The sequence below is a fragment of the Dromiciops gliroides genome, chromosome 3 (assembly GCF_019393635.1).
Source record: "Dromiciops gliroides isolate mDroGli1 chromosome 3, mDroGli1.pri, whole genome shotgun sequence".
In the NCBI taxonomy this organism is placed as follows: Eukaryota; Metazoa; Chordata; class Mammalia; order Microbiotheria; family Microbiotheriidae; genus Dromiciops; species Dromiciops gliroides.
Genome location: NC_057863.1, coordinates 2,162,351 through 2,184,304, shown reverse-complemented (window position 1 = coordinate 2,184,304; position 21,954 = coordinate 2,162,351). Strand labels below are relative to the sequence as shown.

General features: G+C 57.6%; 1 protein-coding gene across 1 annotated transcript in view; it reads right to left on the bottom strand.

Annotated features, from left to right (window-relative positions):
• CAMKK1 (calcium/calmodulin dependent protein kinase kinase 1) overlaps positions 1-21,954 on the bottom strand; it is a 77,816-nt gene that overhangs the window by 20,015 nt on the left and 35,847 nt on the right. Inside the window, exons 2-9 of the mRNA XM_043994395.1 lie at positions 16,817-17,307; positions 12,224-12,271; positions 11,172-11,225; positions 7,061-7,112; positions 5,705-5,838; positions 4,851-4,887; positions 3,815-3,836; positions 3,180-3,268 (exon numbers count right to left, since the gene is read on the bottom strand). Of these exons, the coding sequence (XP_043850330.1) occupies positions 3,180-3,268; positions 3,815-3,836; positions 4,851-4,887; positions 5,705-5,838; positions 7,061-7,112; positions 11,172-11,225; positions 12,224-12,271; positions 16,817-17,260 (880 nt within the window). The 5' untranslated portion in view covers positions 17,261-17,307. The remainder of the gene's footprint in view (positions 1-3,179; positions 3,269-3,814; positions 3,837-4,850; positions 4,888-5,704; positions 5,839-7,060; positions 7,113-11,171; positions 11,226-12,223; positions 12,272-16,816; positions 17,308-21,954) is intronic.

The window sequence follows — 21,954 nt, the reverse complement described above, 5'->3', positions numbered from 1 at the left end:
CCGCCCATTTCTGGCTATAGTGGTTTTTTTGGTTTGTTGTTGGTTTTTTTTCAGGGCAATGAGGGTTAAGTGACTTGCCCAGGGTCACACAGCTAGTAAGTGTCAAGTGTCTGAGGCTGGATTTGAACTCAGGTCCTCCTGATTCCAGGGCTTTGTCAACTGCACCACCTAGCTGCCTCCTCTAGCTGTAGGTTTTAAAATGTTTGCTTGTGATGCCCCCAGGAGAAGTGGAGCACTGAAGGGCGAATCACACGCCTATTTTAAGAGGAGCAAACTGAGGCTCACAGAGGTCAGGGGACTTACACAGGCCAGGAAGTTAGAACTGGAATTCAAACTCAGAGCTCTTTACACTATTCTCTACTAGCTCTCATAGGGATTCTGAGAAAGGTCCCCCTTGGGGATCCTCTCAGGCCCTGCCTCTACCTTCTAACACTCAGCTTCCCTTCTCCCCCTTGGCTGCTGCCCTAACCCGGAGAGCCCTTGGCCCCTTTCCAAGATGAGTGCCTGAGGTCCTGTGGGTTCAGTTAGCATCTCTGCGAGGGAGACCCCCCCCCAATCTAGAGAGCCAGCCCCAACCCCTCTCCTAAGCTCCAGGACCCTCCTCAGCAGGATTTTCCTGATGTGTCATTGGTTGTTGATGGTCTCAGCTGCCTTTTTATTTAAAGTTAGCACCATGGGGGCAGCTAGGTGGCACAAGGGATAGAGCACCGGCCCTGGAGTCAGGAGGATCTGAGTTCAAATCCAGCCTCAAACACTTGATACTTACTAGCTGTGTGACCCTGGGCAAGTCACTTAACCCCAACTGCCTCACCAAAAAAAAAGTAAGCACCATGAAAGTTCCCATCGACAGCCTGGTCACCCTTTGAAGGGCAACAGCTGGTGGGCAGGTGAGGTGGGGGTGGGGGACCCTCCGGGGCTCTGTCCATGGAGCCTAGGCTCAGGCAAGGGAGGCTGAGTCTGTTGTCCCAAGTCAGCCCTGCTGATGATCATTGTCACAACGAAGGCCTCCTGAAGATGTGTGGGGCCACCGAGACTCAGTACTCCATGAGGGACAAAAGTGACAGTCGCTGCTTCATTAACCACTAACCCTGACATGTGATGCCAATCTTCTCATGTCCACCAAAGGTGTCTTCTTAACTAGGTTCATGCTTGTTCTTCTGTGTAGGGAGGGCTGGGGGAGGGGTGGGTCCTGGGATGGAGGAGGTGCTCTCTGCCAGGGCCGATCATTAACGGTCTCTGGAGCTGATGGCCTTGGAGAGTCGCCTGAGGCTCCCCTTTGTCTCCCCCATGCCCGCAGTCCAAGACCACCCTCCAGGACACCCTGCCTCTAAGACTTTGCATAGGCACGGATTGATGAAGAGAAGAAAATCCTTCAGATGCCTGTGTCCTTATTTTGAGGGTGGCCATTTTGACCACCCTATAGTTTGCTGTGGGCCTTGCACACAGTAGGGGCAGAAGCAGCAGGGCCTGGTGGATAGAGGGCTGGGCTTGGGGTAGGAAGGCCCTGGGGGCATGTCCAAAGTGATGGTGGTGTTGGGAGGATGAGGACCAAAACCAGAGACATTTACAAAGCTCTTAGCCCAGTGCCTGACACACAATGGGTGCTTTATGGGTGCCCGTTCCCCTCCCCTTGCTCCTCTCCACTCCACCAAGAGCCGAGGAAGGGCCCCTTGGAATGGAGACCTCTCAGGGCTTAGCGGAGGATAGCCTGTCATCTTGTTCTGTGACGGGTGCCTCTACATGGGCACAACCCTAGACGATGCACGCGCCTTCCCCCACCGGGCCGTGTTTCCCAGAAGCCTCCGGCTGGTCCTGAGGACGGCCCTAGGGCTGGGACCCAGACCCCCTTTTTCTCAGCGACTCTTCAATGGAGGCTTTGGAAAGGATTCAGACGTCCACAGTGGAGCCAGACATTGGGACTCGGAGCCCAGTAAGCTGTGGGGCTCGGCCCCTAAGAGTCAGCCCACCGGCCAATGCACGGCCTAGGCCCGGCTCTCCATCTTGGAGGCTGCTTTGGCTCCGGTCCTCACACCTCCTCAGTCCCTTCAGTCCCCTCTGATTGGAGGGCTGGAGGGCGGAGTTAAAGCCCCTCCCAGCCTCCCCCTGGTAGATGGATGGATCCAGGGACCAAAGGCTCCCAAGCCCCAGCCCTCTCCATTTCCCACCAGCGGATCTGTTTGGTCTCCACCGAGATGGGCCCTTTGATGGCCCCGCCCTTTTCAGTCTCCTGGGCCTGACCACAGTGGCTGCTTAATCCTGTTTCTTGTTTCTGGCACAAGGCTGCGTTTTCTCCTGGGGAATTCCAAGTGTGCTTGGCCCAGCCCTGCAGACAGGCTGGCTAGCCCAGCCTTCCGTCACCAAACCTCACCCCCAGACAAGTTCTCCCAGGCTGGCATGCCCACGCTCCCTCATCTGCTTGCGCCCACGGCCCCACGCATGGCTCCCACTGGCTCCCTGGCCTTCCAGGAGAAGCTTCTTTGGAGACAGCCCCCATCACTTGGACAGAGAGCTAAGCCTGGAGTCAGGGAGACCTGAGTTCAAATCTGACCACAGACCCTTGCCAGCTGTGTGGGCAAGTCGCTTCATCTCCGTCTGCCTCATTTCCTACAACGGGCACAACCACAGCCTCTAGCTCCCAGGGCTGTTGTGAAGCTCCAGTGGGAGCATTTTGTCACGTGCTTGGCACGGTGCCCAGGAAATGCTGTTTGTTCCCAGGGGTAAGGCTCACTGTAGAGTGCCTGCTGTTCTCTGTAGATAGCTACAGGGAGGAGGAGGCAGCAGGCAGTCCCTGGCTTTCACTTTGGTGCCTTTCTCCCTGACCAATGCTCGGCTGGAGACCAAGGAGCTTCTGCCTGCTTCGGACTTCCTGAGGATACCTGGATTAGTCATTCAGACTATTTGTGCCTCAGTTCCCCCATACAGAAAGTGAGGGAGTCATTTGGCCAGCCTGGCTCACCGGCCTCCCAGGGAGGTCAGCTCAGAGAACAAAGGGGGTGGCACCACCAGGGTGGTACAAACTTCAAACTAATACCATGGGAGGGGAGAGGAGTCAGCTCTCCCCTCAAAGCCCAGCCCCTCCTTCTCAGCAGAAGGGAGACGGGCATCTGAGGATGAACTCTGCCAGTGACAAGTGAGGAGGGGGATTGGGGGGCGTGCCCTACCCAGCACAGGCTACTCACAGTACTCCAGGCCCAGGATGATATCCCGCAGATAGGGCCAAGCTTGCTCTTCCGTGAAGGGGTCGTCACAAGGCACCTCCATGACAGGGCTGTGGGGAACACGCAGGAGGGGCCAGAAGGGGGAGGGGCTCAAGTCTCTGGGGGCCAGAGGCTGCTCTCTTATGTCCTCGATGGAACATTTAGGGCCCTTGGCAATCCCTGTCTCTCTCTTCCTCTGTCTCTGTCTCTCTTTGTCTCTCTCTTTCTCTGTCTCTGTCTCTCTGTCTCTGTTTCTGTGTCTCTCTGTCTCTATCTCTCTCTGTGTCTCTGTCTCTGTCTCTCCCCCTCTTCTACTATTGAATACCTTATTTCCTTATTTCCCAGGACATAAGCAAGAGACTGAAAACTATCCAGAATACATCACTGGCCAACTCCTGGGCCTCTGGTTGGCCTGGCCTCAACCTTGGTCCCTGGGGGTGCTCACAGCAGCCTCTGCCTCCTCCAGGGGCCCACCCATGACTCCCCAGTCTGACATGATCCCTTGGTTAGACCCTCACTGCTCCCCTCATGCTCCAGGGGAGTGACCGGCCTTGCTGACCAGCCTGGAAATTAAGGGGTGACCCAGAGGGGGATTATACAACTTGTTGGCTACTTACCCCTTTTGGAGTAGGTCAAAAACTGGAAGGAAAATAGAGGAGGCTGTGAGGTCCCAAGTCCAGCTACAGATACAGTCCCATGAGTCACTCAGCCCCCCAGAAGCCATGTGACCCACCCTTCCAGGCCCCTCCAGGGACTGAGAAAATGCTGGCTCAGATTTCCAGAAACCTGGGCTCCAATCCCACCTGGTAGCCTGGGGCAAGGCACTTCTCTGCTGGAGACTCATTTTCCCATATGAAAAGTGAGGGGCTGGACTTCATGACCTCCACATTGGGGATCCTCTGAGCCTTAGGCCTCTCTGGGCCTCAGTTTCCCCATATGTAAAATGATTTGCTGTGCTAAGTCAGAGAGGCCAGCCATGCCCACAGCCCTACCCGGAGGAGTGCCTTGCTAGTCCAGGGTCCATCTGGCAGCCTCATCTATCCAGGATGTAAGCAGGAAAAGTCCCCACCATCCGTGCTGAGGCCCCGAGCTCTGCGGGTCTAGAAGGGGCACACAAGACCTTCCTGTGCGCCCCAAAGCCCCTGATCATGAGACCTCTCTGACTGGCAGCAGGCTCACACAGCGGGGAGCTGCCTGAGGCAGGATTCATACCCAGAGCCCAAGCCCAGCTGCTCCTGGTCCCTCCCGGGACCCCTCCAAAGGAGACCAGCAGCCAGGAATGTCCGAGGAGGGTAGGAGCGGCCATCCTCTCTTTGAGGCTAAGTGGCTCAGCAGGGACATGACACCTTTAAGCAGCCTTGTCCCAAATGGCCAGGACCGGTCTGGGGTCTCTTTTCTCCCTGTCCCCCCACCCCAGTTTATCTTCCTCAGAAAGGAAATCCTCTGCTGGGGCAGCTAGGTGGCGCAGTGGATAGAGCACCAGCCCTGGAGTCAGGAGGACCTGAGTTCAAATCCAGCCTCAGACACTTAATACTTACTAGCTGTGTGACCCTGGGCAAGTCACTTAACCCCAACTGCCCCACCCCCCTAACCCAAAAAAAGGAAATCCTCCCTTCCCTCCCCTCCAGGGTAAGGAATCAAGCTGATACCCACCCATGTAGAGGTTGTCCTCAGCGGGGTCATCCAGGACCTGTCCAAAGAGGAAGCAGCGTTAGCAGGGGAGAAGCCAGGGGACCAAGGGGGAGAGGGCACAGAGGGGAGGACGGCAGGGAGGGGGTGAGGGGGATGGCAGGGTGGGGGGTGAGGGGGGATGGCAGGGTGGGGAGGACGGCAGGGAGGGGGTGGAGGGGAGAATGGCAGGGTGGGGGGGGTGAGGGGGGATGGCAGGGTGGGGGGGTGAGGGGGGATGGCAGGGAGGGGAGGATGGCAGGGAGGGGGGTGAGGGGGGATGGCAGGGAGGGGAGGATGGCAGGGAGGGGGGTGAGGGGGGATGGCAGGGTGGGGGTGGAGGGGAGGATGGCAGGGTGGAGGAGGGAGAAGGAAGAATGACAGCGGGGAAACAGGGTTGGAGGAGGGGTTGACAATGTGGGGGAGTCAGAGAAATGTGGAGGGAATCCCCTTCTCTGAAGGTCCCCAGGACCAGGAAAATCCTGGACTCGGGCTCTTGTCCCAGAAGGAAGAGCTTCTATGGGAACATGGGGGTCCTCAGGGGTGAAGAGGGAGAACCCCCCCCCCCAAGGCGGATGAAAGGAAATGGGAAAACAGCATAGGGGAAGAGATGGGGGAGAGGGCTGGTGAGAAGCTCCAGGTGACCAACAGCCTCCTGCAGTTCTTGGTGCCCCGCCCCAGGCAGTCTCCCCGGCTCTGACTGCTTCCCCTAACCTCCAGTCATCCCCAAGGCCCCAGCTCAGAGTGGTCTGCTGGGGAGCCAGGGGCCAGGCCTCCCTCCAGCCAAAGCTGCCCGGTCTCCCCGCCCCGGGGCTCCTGTGCCCAGTGCACGGACTCACCTCGATGAGTTTCACGATATTCACGTGGTCCAACTTCTTTAAGATGGCAATTTCCTGATACACCCTATCCAGGGGTGCCAGGGGTACAGTCTGACCGCCTGCAGCAGCTTTAGAGCCTCGTGGAGGAGGACGACCTACAAAGAGTCATGTGAGGCTTAGGGGATGTTTGCCCAGGAAAGGCAGAAAAACCCGGGGACAGGGTGGCCCCCAACTGGAGACTGACCCGATGACAACAGCTGCTGAAGGCTCCCAGAGCTGCCAGGGACCCTAGAGACACCTGACCCCAGCCTCGGCTTGATGGGACCAACAAGGGTCCCCCTCCTGGGGCCCCCTCCCAGGCCCCCGTCCTGAGCTGCTTTCGCACACCCCATCACTGGCGAGCTGCTGCCGCCTCAGGAGGGCCCACAGGCATCCTCTCCAGGACCTGGTGTCCTGGAATCTAGCTGGACAGCAGCCCTGAGAAGTGGCTGGGGAAGGCCAGCAGCAATTTGGAATTGCAGAAAGCAGAGAGAGAAGCTGCTGCCATTACACCTTATTAAATCCTCGGTCTGCCTCCTCCTGACAGCCTTCCTGGAGTGCCCCTAGTAAACTCCTGGTGGTCCAGGATCTGCATTTAGAGATGGATGGGCAACTCCTGGCCAGCTGGCCCAGCTCCTCTGTTTGCAGAGGCCCAGGGAGAAGTGACTTTCCCAAGGTCACAAAGGAAGTAAGTCAGGGTTCACACCCAGGTCCTGGTCCACACTCCTGTGCCACTGGCTCTTCTCAGCCCTGGGGTACTTCCTGCCTGGCTCACTGGACACTCTCACGTCCCAAATCTGGACTGGCAGAGGCTCCCCTATCTACAACATTCTAGCCTCTGTTGAACAGCCCCTAGGGACGGGGAGCTCACTACCTCCTAAGGCAGCCCCCTCGCCTTTCTCTAGGAAACTGGATCCGTGGAGGGAATCCTTCAGTCGGTGAGCACCTGCTGTGTCCCAGTCCTGGCTGGGCCTCGTGGGAGACACAAGGTATATAACAGTAACAGGGTCTCTGCCCACAAGTTGCTCATGGTCCCGTGAGAAAAGACCATAGTATGGACAGGGAAGGCAGGATGGGGGCTGACCATGGGGGCTACTGGGAGCAGACGTCAGGCCAGATCGGAAGGGGTAAGCAGGGGGTCCCTGCCCCCCCACCCCCACCTGAACGCACCATCCCCTCCCCATGGCGTCTCTCGGCTCTGCCTCTGCTCCCTCCCTCCCAGCCCTCCCGCTCCTCGGAGCCGGATCTGCAGCGGACACGGGAAGGCTCCCCCCACCCGGGCGGGGCCTCGCTGGGGCTAATGGACCCGCAGCTCTCTTGCTCCCCGGAGTCACCTACGTGGAAATCCGTACTGCTTCAGCAACTTCCTTTTGGACAACACCTTCATGGCCTGCGGACCAAAACAGGGGTGTTAGTGCCACGTCCTGCCCAGGAACAAAGGCTGCCACCGGCTGCTCCACCCGGCGGTCCAGCCTCCCTCCCCGTGCCACACCCAGGAGGGCGGGAGCTGCCCGCTCCTGACAGAAGACCCAGGAAGGGTGCCCGGGACGGGCACAGCCAGGCTCCGGGCGTAGCGGTCCAGACACAAGGGGTAAAATGCCGCTGGCCTGCCCTGAGGGGGCTCCCATTCTACTGGCCCGAGAGGCTGAGCCAGGCATGGGGGATGACAGTCAGAAAGGTCCCCGGGCTCCCTTGCCCGAGGTTTCTTGGCCTGAGGCATCGCTCAGCAGGGCAGGGCCGCCCCAAGTGCTTTCTCAAGACCACTTCCAGGCCATGAGGCCTGGACCATAACCATCTCCAGGGAATGGAGGGGGTAATAGCCTGGGGGCGATGCTGGGGCAGGGTGTGGGTGTATGTACAATGGGTGCCAGCAGCTGTCTGAGCAAAGGGCATCAGAGGGGATATTGTGCCCTTCATCCCTGAAGAGGACATTGGGAGGTGATGTCACGACTCGCATGAATTGGGTTGAAGTGAGGGAGGGCTGGGCAGGGTAACCAGCCTCACTCTCCTCCAGAACCATGTGGGTCCAGTGGCAAGATATAGATCAGGACGACTGGAGATGGTTCTGGATTTTTAAGGCAACTGGAGTTAAGTGACTTGCCCAGGGTCACACAGCTAGTGTCTGAGATCAGATTTGAACTCAGGTTCTCTTCATTCCAGGGCCTTAGCAGGGACCCTGTGGGAGGACATTGCAGGAGGGATGTCAGGCGGGTGTGAGGATGGCCCTTGGCACAGTGGGTGAGCTCCTGGGCGGGGCACTTAAAGCAGGGCACAGACTCTGGTTGCACAAGATGGTCAGGCAGGGATGGGCAGCCATGTGCACCAATGGAAGGACACCCACAGGTCTACTGGAGTAGTTAAGAAAGGCACCTCGAGACCCTTCGGGGTCACCCATCAAAGGAATCAGTTTCCCAGACTAATCTATCCAAGGCTGCATTCATGCCAATGCCCCTGAGAGGAAGCTGCTGTCTGGTCATCGGGCAGGGCCATGGCTGTAGGGTCCTCTGCCACAGAGCTGAGCTGGTCTAGACGTTCAGAACCTCCAGCAGCGGGACGGCCGGCTCTGATCAAAGCACAGGATCCCGGAAGCACCCGGGAGAGCAGCCCCAGCCCAGGCCAAGAGATCTCTGTGACTGGGTCTGGAGGAAACCCTCTCCCCCACCCAGCTGCCTCAGGATAAGCCGGAGGCGACTCCATCCCAACGCCATGCCCCGGGGCTGAGCTGGCAGGGCCCTCTGAGACACCTCAGCCAGATTGTGGGGTCTAAGATCCCTTGTAGAAGATGCGGGCCAAGGCTTCTTCCAACAGTGCTTTCAGACCTGTAGGGGGAGGAGAAGCCCACTCCCAAACCAGCCAGACCACAGCACTTGGGGAGAGTCCAGTCCCTCAGGTGACAAATCTTCCTGTCCGTCATCATTCCCTTCTTCTCTCCACTGAACATTCCCAGTTCCTTCAACTGGTCCCCACACGGCAGGATCTCAAGCACCTTCACCCCACTAAGTGCCCTCATCCGAACACTCCCCAGCTCATCAATGTCCTCCCTAAAGTAGGATCTCCAGAACTGAGCATGAGACGTCAGATGTGATCTGATGGGACCATCACCTCCTCATGCCCGAAAACTCTCTCTCCTCCTCCTTTCTTCCTTCTCTTCCTCTTCCTCTTCCTCTTCTTCTTCTCTTCTTCTTCTTCTTCTTCTTCTTCTTCTTCTTCTTCTTCTCTTCTTCTTCTTCTTCTTCTCTTCTTCTTCTTCTTCTTCTCTTCTTCTTCTTCTTCTTCCTCTTCCTCTTCTTCTCTTCTTCTTCTTTTCTTCTTCTTCTTCTCTTCTTCTTCTTCTCCTTCTTCTTCTTCTTCTTCTTTTCTTCTTCTTCTTCTTCTTCTTCTTCTCTTCTTCTTTTCTTCTTCTTTTCTTCTTCTTCTTCTTCTTCTTCTCTTCTTCTTCTTCTTCTTCTTCTTCTTCTTCTTCTTCTTCTTCTTCTTCTTCTTCTTCTTCTCTCTCTCTCTCTCTCTCTCTCTCTCTCTCTCTCTCTCTCTCTCTCCTTCCCTCTCTTTCATTGCATCATGAGTTTGTATGTGCATGTATGTCCCTTCTTGATCCTCAGGTCCACAAGAACTTCCCTCTTTTGAACTGCTGTCCAGCCACTCCTTCTCTATTGCAGCAGCTGGTGCACTTGCTGTCAGCTGTGAATATACATGGACCATGAAAGTGGCCTCTATTCTACATCTCGGCATTCACCCAAAAGGGGGGTGCTCACTCTTCTTATCACCCCGGATTGAGTCATATCCCACAGGGCTGGTCTTGACCATGCGTGGGGTAGAGGCAATGTACACAGCATTATTCCAGGGGCCTCTGTCCCCCAAACACTCTTTCCAAACTAGTTCCAGATGCCTCAGATTCTGGTGACTGGAGCAGAATGCTCCCCTCTCTTCCTCAGGGAGACATCAGGTTGAAAATGTTCCTTCCCACTCTGTCCTCCCCTGAACGTGCTCATTTCTCACTGGGCTTTATGCTGAGTCCATAGAACAGCCTTACAGTGACCCGCATGGGCCGCCCTGGGCTCCCCATTGCATCCCTGCTGAGGATCGCTGTGAAAGCTCCTTCCTTGTCAGGAAGAATCCAGGGCACCCGCATAGGAGGCCACACCTGACATTCCTTCAAGGAGCCTTCTCCTCTTGGGAATGAAGAGTAAAGAGGAGATGCATTCCATACCCTAGAGAGGATGAGAACTCCCCATCATCTGCAGCCTTGAAAGTCCAGCCCCAGACATGTGCCCAATCCTGAAAGGTCACCTTCCTGCTCACAGACCACATTGTCACTCCCCAGCTCAAGAACTGAGAAGGGCTCCCATCATCATCCCAACAACTGTAAACAAATACCTTCCTTCAGTGCCTCGCTCAGTGCCCAGCACATAGGAAGTGCTTTACTTTCTAGATATTTATTCATTGGCTTCTCACACCTTTCCTCAGCAGCCGGGCAAATGCTCCTCGCCTATCTTGCCATCCTAGACTGGCATGGATGGAGCTGCCTCATCCTAAGCCTGGCAGCTTTGTCCTCCAATGGGGGCCAACAATGGCCCCTGGATGCCACCGTTCCCTAAGCCCAGCCCAGCCATAGGTCCTGCAGGGCATCACCAGAAATGCCAGTCACCTGGGCTGGGCATTAGTGTGGTTCTCCCTTCCTGACCATCTTCAATTATTTGGCAGGAAGTGTGGCCCCAGACCCCAGGGCCTTCTTAAGTTCAGCCCGTGCCAGTGAGGAGTCCTCAAACTGACAAATACCCAAAGGGTGGTGGGGAAGAAGACGGCCTGCCGGCTCCTATGGCCCCCCAGCATGGAAGGGGCTGCCCTGGGGGGCCTCCAGACAGAAGCTGGATGGGGGATCCTGCCATAGATGGGTCAAGCCAGAGGCTGCCGGGGCCTCTCCAGCTCTGAGATGGCCCAGGCTCCAGGCAGGGTCTTCTGCTGCCCGAGACAGCTCTGCCACGGCATCCACTCCTGACATCTGGCTCAAGGATGGACGCCAGGCACAAGACCTGACCTAGCTGGTGCTTATAAAGGCTTCCGAAGGCTGGACAGAAGGAGTCTGGAGGCCCAGGCAGGAGGGAAGCTGGGATACAGGCTTTCTGGAGGGACTTGGCTGGGGACGTTCCAGCAGGAGATGTCTGTCCCCATAGCAGGGCCCAGTGACCTGAGCTGAGGAAGTTCAATTTCCTGGGGCTTATCAGTGAGGCAGGACCGTTGGTCACACACTCAGAGCTGAGATCCCCTCAGAGGCCTCTCTTACAGAGGAGGGAAACTGAGGTTTAGTCAGGCCAAGCAACTTGCCCACAGTCCCCCAGGGTGGTATGTTCTTGAGGCAAGATTTGAACCCAGCTCCCCTGACTCCAATCTGTCAGTAATGATGACACTTCAGAGCTCCCCCCACTAGTCCCCATCATGAGCACACACTTACATAATACTTGTCATCAGACTCGTTGTAAGCCAGGCGCACCACCCCGTAGGAGCCCTGCGGACACACAAGGGGCATGAGTCAGCTTCCTTTCCCTTGGCTTCCCTGCATAGCTGGCCAGCCCTGCTTTGCATCCCCTCTTCTTACTGGTTCGATGTCAAGGGTCCTTGGCTGCTCAGCCACCCCCTCCCCTTCCTCTGGCTCAGCCCAGCTCAGAGAGCAGGACTCAAGAGGAGCAGAATCCACTCAGTCTCAACAAAGAAACTTCCAAGGTGCAGCTAGGTGGCACAGTGGATAAAGCACTGGCCCTGGATTCAGGAGGACCTGAGTTCAAATCAGACCTCAGACACTTGACACTTACTAGCTCTGTGACCCTGGGCAAGTCACTTAACCCTCATTGCCCCACAAAAAACAAAAACAAAAAACTAGAAGCTTCCAGCATCCACACACTCACTGTATCTCTGCAGCCTTTCCAGCTGTGCCCCAACCCCAGAGGCTGAGCCCCAAGCTCTGCCTGCCCCTCCCTAAGCATCCTCTCCCACAGGGAGGCCTCTCTCCCTGAGCCCCTTCTCCTCTGCTTATCCCTGGGGCTTTGCCTGCTCCTGGAAGGAAGGGGGAAGGAAGAGAGGGAGGGAGGAAGGAAGGAAGGAAGGAAGGAAGGAAGGAAGGAAGGAAGGAAGGAAGGAAGGAAGGAAGGAAGGAAGGAAGGAAGGAAGGAAGGAAGGAAGGAAGGAAGGAAGGGACAGAGGGAGGGATGGAGGAGGAGCTCCCATTTCTGGAGCCTTGAGGTCTGCAGAGCACTTCCTGACACACACTGCATTTGAGCCGGTGTCCACCATGGGGGCAGAGAGTGCTTAGCCAATGAAGTGCTGTGGGGGACTTGGGCCCAGCTCTCCTCTGCCAGGCAGCCTGCCCCGCCCCCCGCCCCTGTCTTCATGGGGTGCCCTGCCCCTGGCTGGAGGGGAGGCAGAAGCTGCTCTGGAGAGAGGAGCCAGCTCAGGCCTGGAGTGGGGCGGGGAGCACGGGCACAGGACAGGGCACGGCAGCCCCCTCACCTTCCCGATCTCCCTCTGGAGTTTGTACTGGTTCAGCTGCACACAGTCCTGTGAGAGACAAAGGCAGAGTCAGGTGGGGTCTGCCCAGGCCGGGAGCACCCAGAAATCAGGGGGCTGCCCCAACAGGGGCCAAGGTCATGGGATGACCACGACAGCCTTGGGGGAAGGCTGGGAGTGCGGGGGGGGGACTAGGAGACCCCTGTGCCCACGAGGTTGACATCCTTGTCTGAAGCCAGAACAGTTGGTCCTTGGCCATACAACCCGGGCTCAAGCCTTGCTCCGGACAGACACAATTTATCTCTCTGAGCCTCCAGTGTCTCACCTGGACAATAGGATCATGAGGGCCTCCCCCTCCCAGGGCTGTGGTGATAGGGTCTAAGAGTTAGGGGCTCTGCAAAGCCCCTTGAGTGCTTCAGAAATGCCAGTCAGCAAGATTGTTGTTAGGACTGAGGTCAGGGCATCACTTGGGTCTCTGTGTGCCCAGGGACTGGCATGGAGACCAAGTGCTCCACCAAGGGGGACCTCATCGATGGGGGCTGAAGGTGCCTGGCTCAGGCTCAAAGGGGCCCTAGTGCCCTGCCCCCTGACTTCTGGTCCCTGAGTTTCTCTCCTAGCCAGTGGGCAAAGCTGAAGGTAGGGGAGCTGCCCCCACCCAGGAGAGAATGGTAGCAATGGGGGGGTGGGCTCAGCCAACACAGTGACATCACCCTTCTTGACACTATTCCCACAGGCAGCCTTGGAATGACAGCCTCAAGGACATGGCAGCTGGCCGGGGAGGTGGGGATCCTTTGGGCTGGTCCTGAGGCTGCCCCACCCAGCCTTAGGGGTTCCCTCAGCCCTCTTCTCCACTGATCAGAGGGTGGCCAGCAGCTCTGTTGCATGGGGAGACCACGCCTCCTCCTAGGACTTGGTCATTTTAGGTGACCGGTGCTCCATGGCCAGCAGGGGCCTCCTGTCCGAGCCCGGCCCTGGTCCAGTGTGGGGAGGTGAGGAAATCGACTCTGGAGGAGTTGGGCAGACAGGGCAAACCACAGCCCAGAAGAGCCAGTCAAAAATGCAGAAACATGACAGTCACAGCCCTTTCTGTAGGGCTGGGGGCGTTTGTCCAAAGCCTGGTCCTCACCACAGGAGAGTGAGAGGCAAGTACTCGTGGAAATTTCCAGAGGAAGGGGAGTGACTCACCCAGGGTCACACAGCTGGGGTGTGAACTCAGGTCTCCTGGCATGTGTTGGTTCTGTTGAGACCTTGTGGCTTCCTAACAATAATTATAGGTGTTCCTGGGCTCTGGCAGAATGTGGGAGACTTGGGGTGGGGGTAAGACAGCACCTCCCTCTGACAAACTGCTGGGTGGGGCTGGCTTCTGGCTAGGACTTGCTGTGGCTGTTGATGGTCTTTGAGCCCCAGCCACCTCCCTCCCTCCCAGGGGCCAGAAGAAGGCCTTCCGGGTCCAAGCCAAGGAGTAGTGTTGACAAGGTACTAACTCCCCAAGAGTCAAGAGCCTGAGTTGGGTTCTACATTTGAGAGCCTTCCTCACCTGATCAGAAGCTCTGGGGCTTGTCAGAGAGAGGGAGGCAAACTCATGTTGGGGGCCTCCATGAGGCCTCAGGTCAGGGGCTAGGACACAGTAGCAAGAGGCCACTTCTGCTGGCCTTTGGCTCTGTGTTTTCCTAATCAACAAGAAGCACAGCGGGGCTTTTAATCAACCTCTTTAGCTCATTGTGATCTGAGTGAGCTGATGTGAGCTGATGTGAGCTGATATGAGCTGATGTGAGCTGATATGAGCTGATGACTGCTGTTGATGTGAGCTGATGTGAGCTGATGTGAGCTGACACGAGCTGACATAAGCTGAGTGAGCTGATGTGAGCTGATGTGAGCTGACATGAGCTGAGTGAGCTGATGTGGGCTGATGTGAGCTGACATGAGCTGAGTGATCTGATGTGAGCTGACATGAGCTGAGTGAGCTGATGTGAGCTGATGTGAGCTGACATGAGCTGATGTGAGCTGATATGAGCTATGAGCTGATGACTGCTGTTGATGTGAGCTGACGTGAGCTGAGTGAGCTGATGTGAGCTGACGTGAGCTGATGTGAGCTGATGTGAGCTGATGTGGATGTGTGCTCCCCCAAATCCCATCTGTGGTCACTTTTTTTCCCGGAGGTGTTTTCACTTGTACTTTTGTCCTCACGTCTGGGATCTGTCTGCAGATTCCTGCTGTTTTATGGACATTGGGAGGCAGCTCGAGGCTGCCCCCACTTGGATGCTGCCCTTGATGCCTCTCTCATCCCTCAGCTGGTCCTTAAGCCTGGGCTGGAGCTGCCTGTCTCCAATCGGCCAACGATGTGCTTCCTCTAGTGCTGCAGCATCATCTAACCCTGAGCCCCTGGAGGACGCACCCGATCTGGCTGCCCTTTCTCTGTGTCTGCACACAAGGCTGAGCTGCCCAGAAAATTCTGGCTCGGCCCTCACCCCCAGCCTCCCACCCATCACTTAGTCACGCTAAGTGTACAGGAGGGGAGCGCCTGGGCAGAGGGACTCTAGGAACAAGCCATTGTGGGAGGCATTGGGCAGAGAAGAGGCAATGAGAATCCTCCAGGGAGGAGGCTAGAAGGACCACGGGACAAGTGGGTTCTTTTCCATTCATTCAGGCCAAATCTGCGAAGCAAATACTTCCTGTATGCAGGGTCTGGGTGGGAGCTGGGGGAGTCCAGGATACAAAGGACCTGCCCTCCTGCAGGTCGTAGTGTAGGACAAGACGTTGGGTGGGCCAGCACCCAGCCCCTGGCTCTCCGGTGGGCCGGGCAGCCCAGTCACTCCGAGGGGGAATCCCTTCATGCCATCCTCAAAAGGATCTGCCTGCAAGGTGCTCAGGGTGTTCCGGTGGGGAGGCGACCACTGCTGGGAGGCAGCCCCTTACATTCTGGGACAGCTGGCATTGCCACTCCTGACCCCCAGCCTAGCTCAGCCTCTGGTGCCGCTGCCACCAGGGCCGCTCCTCAAGGCCAAGGCCACTTCCATTTCTGTGTCCAGCCCGTCAAGTACTTGGAGATCAGGCCTTCTCCAAGCCAAAGAAGCCTCACCCGGTGTACCTTGGCAGAGCTCCCCAGACAGGCTTCAGGTAGTGCACCTGGCCCTGGCACTAGCCTGCTCTGGGACACGTGCACCCCAGGGCAGCCCTTGAAGGGTCCTGCTCTTGTGCACCACGGGCCTCATCATACATGGGTATGCCATTCCTTCTCAGAGCCATTGTCAGCTAGCCTCACACACACACACACACACACACACACACACACACACGACCTGTTGATTTCTCTGGAATGCAAGCTGAAGATTAGACAAGTCTCCCCACAAGGTTCCATTTGATTTGATTTGGTCCCATGCTCTGGGCTAGTGAGAGCTTTTCGGGTCTTGACCCTAGCCCCCAGGCTGGTCGTGTTCTCTGCCAACTTGGCATCAGCTGCACGTCTGATGAGCAGAAGGCCGCCTGCTCTTTTATCCTAGTCTCAAACAGATAAACCTGTGGAATAGCACATGGCCCAAGCCTGGGCCCCCTCACCAGTCACATCATGGACTCTGATCTGGACATTCAGATGGTTCTAGATTCACTTGACTGCCCTAGCAGCCAACTCCTTCTCCCCATCCTGCCCATAAGGACTTCCTGGGCGACCGTCAGATACTTTACTAAGATGCACGTCAGCCATGCTGATGGGGCTCCCCTAAACTCCCTCATTCCCCAGTTCAAAGAAGAAGTGTGGTCAGTCTGACCTCACCGCTATCCGTAAAACCAGGGGGAATCCCTTGGGATCATGGCTCCCTTTCCCAAGAGTTCAAACATCCTTGTGGGATGATGACTTATACAGCTGTGCAAGCATGGGAAGGAAGCCAAGCTCACTATTGTCCCCTGGCTCCTCTGCCAGCACCTAGAGAATGCTGCTTTGTGCAGCCTCCCAGGATAGCCAGCCTCCTTCCCTCCCGGGATAGCCAGCCTCCTTCCCTCCCGGGATAGCCAGCCTCCTTCCCTCCCGGGATAGCCAGCCTCCTTCCCTCCCGGGATAGCCAGCCTCCTTCCCTCCCGGGATAGCCAGCCTCCTTCCCTCCCGGGATAGCCAGCCTCCTTCCCTCCCGGGATAGCCAGCCTCCTTCCCTCCCGGGATAGCCAGCCTCCTTCCCTCCCGGGATAGCCAGCCTCCTTCCCTCCCGGGATAGCCAGCCTCCTTCCCTCCCGGGATAGCCAGCCTCCTTCCCTCCCGGGATAGCCAGCCTCCTTCCCTCCCGGGATAGCCAGCCTCCTTCCCTCCCGGGATAGCCAGCCTCCTTCCCTCCCGGGATAGCCAGCCTCCTTACCCAGGCTTGTAGTGCGCTTCCCCCACCCCCACCCCCACCCCCGCTGCCCCGTCCCCGCCCCAGTCTCCACCTACTGGTTGCCCCGCACCATAGGGGCGAGCCCAGGGCTGGGCCCACCCGTGAAGTCAGGGAAGCCGTGATGAATCCTTAGAAACGCTCCCCGCGGCCCCTTCATTCGCACCGGCAGAGAGGCCGTGACCCCGCCCACTCCTGTCCCCAGGCTGGGCGTCCTCACGCTCTTTGCTTCTCGTACCTCCACATCCGAGACAGACACGCGGTTGGATTCCACGGTGGGCCGGCGCACAGCGCGGGGGGAGATGCGGTCTGCACAGGGCCCGCTCGCGGAGGTGCAGGCAGCAGAGAGGCCACTTCGGCTCGGTCTCTCCTGGAGAGAGAGCTTCCTGTTGGACAGGGAGGGCCGGCCAGGGACGCTCTCGGGCTCGCTCTGGGGGTGGGCGTCTCTCGTGGTCAGGGAGGGCGCCGATGGGATTCTCTCTCGGGCTTCGGGGGCGCCGCTGTTCTTGGGGAGGGCTCGGCCGGGGCCGTCCGCAGAGAAGACAGCGCAGTCGTCTCCCCGGCCGGCTTCCCCAAGCTCCGCCACGTCAATGGCAGCCACTCTCTCCACCAGCTCTGCACAGGGGTCTTGACAGCACAGGCTTGAGCCTCCCTCCATGGTGGGGATAAAGGCCAGTCTCATGGACAGGCGCGGCCTGGGCCTCGGTCCAGCAGGAGCAGACACCCAGCCTGGGAAGAGAAGAGATGGAAAGAGGGGATGAGTGGTGCCGCAGGTCACAGACTTTGGGGCACTGGGAGCCTCAGACTCCAAAGGCAGCACTTGGTGACTGCTGTACGTGACAGTGCTGCTCCTTACTCCCTGCCTGGCCTTGGGCAAGTCCTCTGGGCCTCATTTTCCTCTCCTTGGCCCAAGTGAGTGCCAGGTTCCTTCTCATCCCGGCCCTACCTTCCAGTGACCTTTGGTCTTATCTGCTCTCTCAAGGTCACATCAGGTGGTGGTTCTGAGGACACAGGAGCCTGCCCTGGGTCGGCAGGACAGCAGCATCGGCAGGCCCACATCCCCTCGGCTGCCCTGGGAGGGACCCACATGAACTGCTCCAGAAAACTGCCCAAGGCTGGCGGACAGTCAGCCTGGCACTCAAGGGGAAAGGGCATGGCCAGGACACCCCAAGGGGCCCCCAGACGATGCTGGAGAAGTTGGGGAAGTTGCTTGGTTTGGGCAGGAGCTCAGGCAGCTCCCGGCCCCTCCCGGAGACCACACAGGCCAGCCCACCAAGGCTTCTGCCCCCAGCCCTCCCCTTCCAGAGAATGTCTCCAGAGAGTGGCAGCCAGCCAGGATGGAGACCCAGGCCCCCCCCCCCCGCCTCGCCTATGGCTTCAGCATGTACTGAGGGGTGGGAGGCAGCAGGCGCAGAGCCCCAGGCCCAGGCTTGGAAGCCAGCAGAGCCTTCAGAGGCCAGTGAGTCCAACTCAGCCCAAACAAACAAACGGGGCAGGCACAGATGGGAGCAGGGTTCGCATGGGGGGGTGAGGCGTTGATGGGACACGAGGGAGGGGCGGCGGGGTGGAGGGGGCCTCCAGAGAGTGCTGAGCCATCGGCCTCTACCTGAAGGTGGAAGCTGAGGCCCGGGAGGGGATGACCTTCCCTGGGGGAGAGCCAACGTGACGCACTGGGAGGGGGCTGAAGGGGAATGGGGACCTGAGGCTGGAAGAGGCCTCGAAAGCCAACCTTTCCATTTTACAAGCAAGAAACTGAGTCGTGAGGACTTGGCCAAGGTCACACAGCTGAACGCTGAGTTCTTTATGTAAGAAGAGTCCCTGGCATTAGCACTGAGGTTGCAAAGGATGGATGATGGCTGGGAGGGGCAAGGGAGACACAGGTCTATTCATCTTTCTCCCTCCCATCCCTTGCCCCCCACAGTCCTTCATAAAGTGACAGGGGAGGGACTAATATTTGTTGACCCGACTGTTGTTGAATAGACCTAAAGGCATTCCTGTCCTCCCCCATCACTTTCAAGATAAAGTCTAAACCTCTCGTCCTGGCATTCAAGGCCTTCCAAGATAGCCAAGGGCAAAACTAGGACTAAGGGGGATGATTTAGGGAAGGCAGTTTCAGATCCATAGAAGGATGGTGGTAGGAGCGCCCAGCAAGCCCTGAGCGCTGGGTTGTGTGGGAGGGATTTCTCCTTTGGGTGGGAGCCCCTCTCCCCTTACTCACAGCTGTCTTGGGGTCTTTGCCATGCAGTCTGGCTCCCTAGCATGCTCTTGCCCCTTTCCAACCCAAATCCTGCCCTTTCTCCAGGCGAACCTCAAGCCCTGGGGCCTTGTCATTGTGGGCAGCCCAGTTCTAGAGGATGGATTCTGGGCAGGCTAGAAGCCCCCAAACCAGACACCTTCATCTGGGTGAGCTGAGGACCATTGAGGGGAGAGCCCAGAGTCTACAGGATAATCCGAGCCCAGAGGAGGCTGGGAGTCTGGCCACTGCCTGGTCACTTCCTCCAGATGCCCCAGCTCCAAAGGGCTTGAGCATCTCACCAAGGACCCCCTGGGTGCTCCCAGGTGAGGGGACACAGAAGGATCGGCAGGAGAGTCCAGCCTGATGGGACAGAGGGAGAAGGGAGCTTAGCAGCCATGGAGTCTAACCTGCAGTGAAGGGAGCCCCCCTAGAACAGCTCCCACCGGTGGTGGTCCAGACTCTGTTCCAAGACCTCCCGAGAGGGCGAGCCCACCCGCTGCAGAGGGACCTGTTGCCCTCAGGATGCCGCCTTCTCCTGACTGTCTGCAGCTTCTCTCCCCATTGGCACTCTTGGTCATGCCCTCGGTTGAGCAGAACATGCCTCCTCCCAGTACTTGGTTGTGACCCTTGGGGCCCTTGGAGTCTTCTCCAAGGTAAGTGCCCCAGGGCCTCGCTGGGCCGTAGATTCTAGGGCCTCCCGCCTCTCTGGAGATGGGGTCTGAGGAGCATAGAGGAGCCGTCACCACCCCAGCCTCAATCCAGTCCATGAGAGGTTCATCGGTGCCTTCTGCATCGGACGGCCGAGGAAGGAGCCAGTGAGGGGGCCCTGGGATGGGAGCAGCTACCAGAGATGAGGGTAGCGGGTCAACCTTGAGGAGGATTTGCGAGGCCAGGGCAGGGCAGATGGGGGTCCTCTTTTCCCCACACCCTCAGTCCCTGTTCTGATGCTGGTACTCCCATTCCCCTACGCTCTGGAGGTCCACCCTCCACCATTGTCCACATCATTCCTAGGCACCCACCGAGGAGCAGAGCAGGGACCAGGACCTCCAGGCTACCCCTCCGTATTACAGGCTGAGTCCCAGAGAGGGAAAGGACTTGCAGGAGCCCAAGTAGGCAGTGAGTGGATGAGCTTCTGTGTGAATACCTCCAGTGACAGGGAGCTCACTACCTTATAAGGTAGGCCATTCTCCAGTTATATTGATTCACTGTCTCCTGCCCCCTTGCTAGTTCGTCTGCTCCCCCTTCTCCCAGGTCCTGTGACTCGGAGCCTGGCCTCATTGAAGCCCCCATACTTGGCTCTGCCCTGGGAGTTTTAAGCTGCTTTAGCACGTGGGGGAGGGGGCCTGAGCCAGCCAAGCCGTCCTTGACCCACGCCCGGATCCGGAGCACAACAGACTGCTACCATGGCAACCCCTCTCCAGCCTTGGCAGGCGCAGAAATGCGGCCTTGTCTCCCTCCCACAGACGCCAGCTGGCCCCGCCTATCCCTCCCCACCCTGTCCCGGTTTCTTTGCTAGCCCTGAAGGCTGAGCTGGTGTGAGGCCCCTGCCCCTAGCAAGCTTCAGGCCCGGGCCCAACAGCCTGGTGCCTCCTCTGGGGCAGGCAAGGTGAGGGGCATAACCTCGAGGCAAATCTAGTCTACACTGGCCCTCCTCCCATTTTACACATGAGAAAACTGAGTCCAGGTCCCCCAGCTGACCAAACCCAGGTCCTCCAAGCCCAGCACCTTTGGTCCACAGGCTCCTGGCTCTCCAGACAAAGGATACCTAAGAGCCCACCCACCGCAGCACGTGTCTAAGTGTTGTGCCAGACCATGCAGGTCCTCAGGCCGCTGGCCAGTGACAGCCTCCACAATTCTATCCTCAAGGCTCTCAGAGAACCAAAAACTGTACCTCAGAGGTCTAGTTCAGCTTCCCACCAAAACAGAAATGCCCTCAATGACAGCCCTGGCAGAAGTGCACTGTAGTTCTGCACAAATACCTCAAGAGACAGGGAACTCACTACCTTTTCAAAGAGGCCATTCTCTAATTAGACTGATTCCCTCTGTCTTCTGCTCCTTCTTCCATGGGACAGCTTTTCAAATACTCCCCCCATCTTTCCTCCAGAGGAAACTGAGACTCCAAGAGTTTCTGTGGCTTTTGGAGGGTCTTGGAGCTAGTGAGCAGAGCTGCTTAAGCCAGCGCTCTGCCCACAGTACCCACCAGTGCCTCCATCTCTTGTCCTGGCCAGGGCTTCTTGTGCTCTCTCTCCTTGGTGAGTCAGGATGGGAAGGTTTCACTTCGGGAAAAATGAATAACATGGAAAAACCCTAACAGAACTCAGCTGGAGGAGCCAGCCCCAGCCCCCAAGCATGGGCCACCGGCTATCTGGCGACCTGGGGGCGGGCTAGGGCTGCTCCCAGCAGCTGATGGAGGCAGAGCCTTTCAGTCCTGCAGGGCATGAATGTGACCTTCCGGGGAATCTGGCTGCAATCTGATCAATTAAGCTCGCAAAGAAAACCTGGCTCGTTTTCCAATGGGGAAAAAAAATCTAACACAACCTACTGCTCTAGGGGTCCCCAAAAGTCCGGAGCAGCCTTTGGGAAGCTGAATTCTCTGGAAGGGTGTCTCCCTTGGGCTGCTGAGACCCCTCTCCATTTTTAGAAATAAGGGTGGCAAAGAGATCAACAAATGGACACATGCAAGGGAGGAGCTGCTGGGGACCTTGTGGGTGGAGCTGCATGTGTGCCCAGCCACGCAGGGCATCCATGGAGGAAAGCTGACCAAGCTGTCCTTATCCTCTGACTCACTGAGCTCACATGCCCCAAGGCAGTCAAAGAGAAGGAAGGTTCCCCAAACGGCCACCCTGGCCTTTGGGGGATCGGAGGACTGGAAGTGAACGCAGTGCCCATCAATTAGGGAATGGCCAATGCAAGGGTCACCATTGCACTGTAAGAAATGAGGAATGTGAGCAATCTGCAAAAACACGGGAAGGTTTGTATGAGCTAATACAGAACCAGGAGATCAAAAGAGAATCGGAGGAGCTGAAAAGAATGGACACCCCAGAAAAGCAAGTCTTCAGCCTCCCTGTAGAGAGGTGAGGGGCTACTGGGGCAGAATACTGCAAGCATTACCAGATGCCCTCACTCTGTTGAGTCCTCTA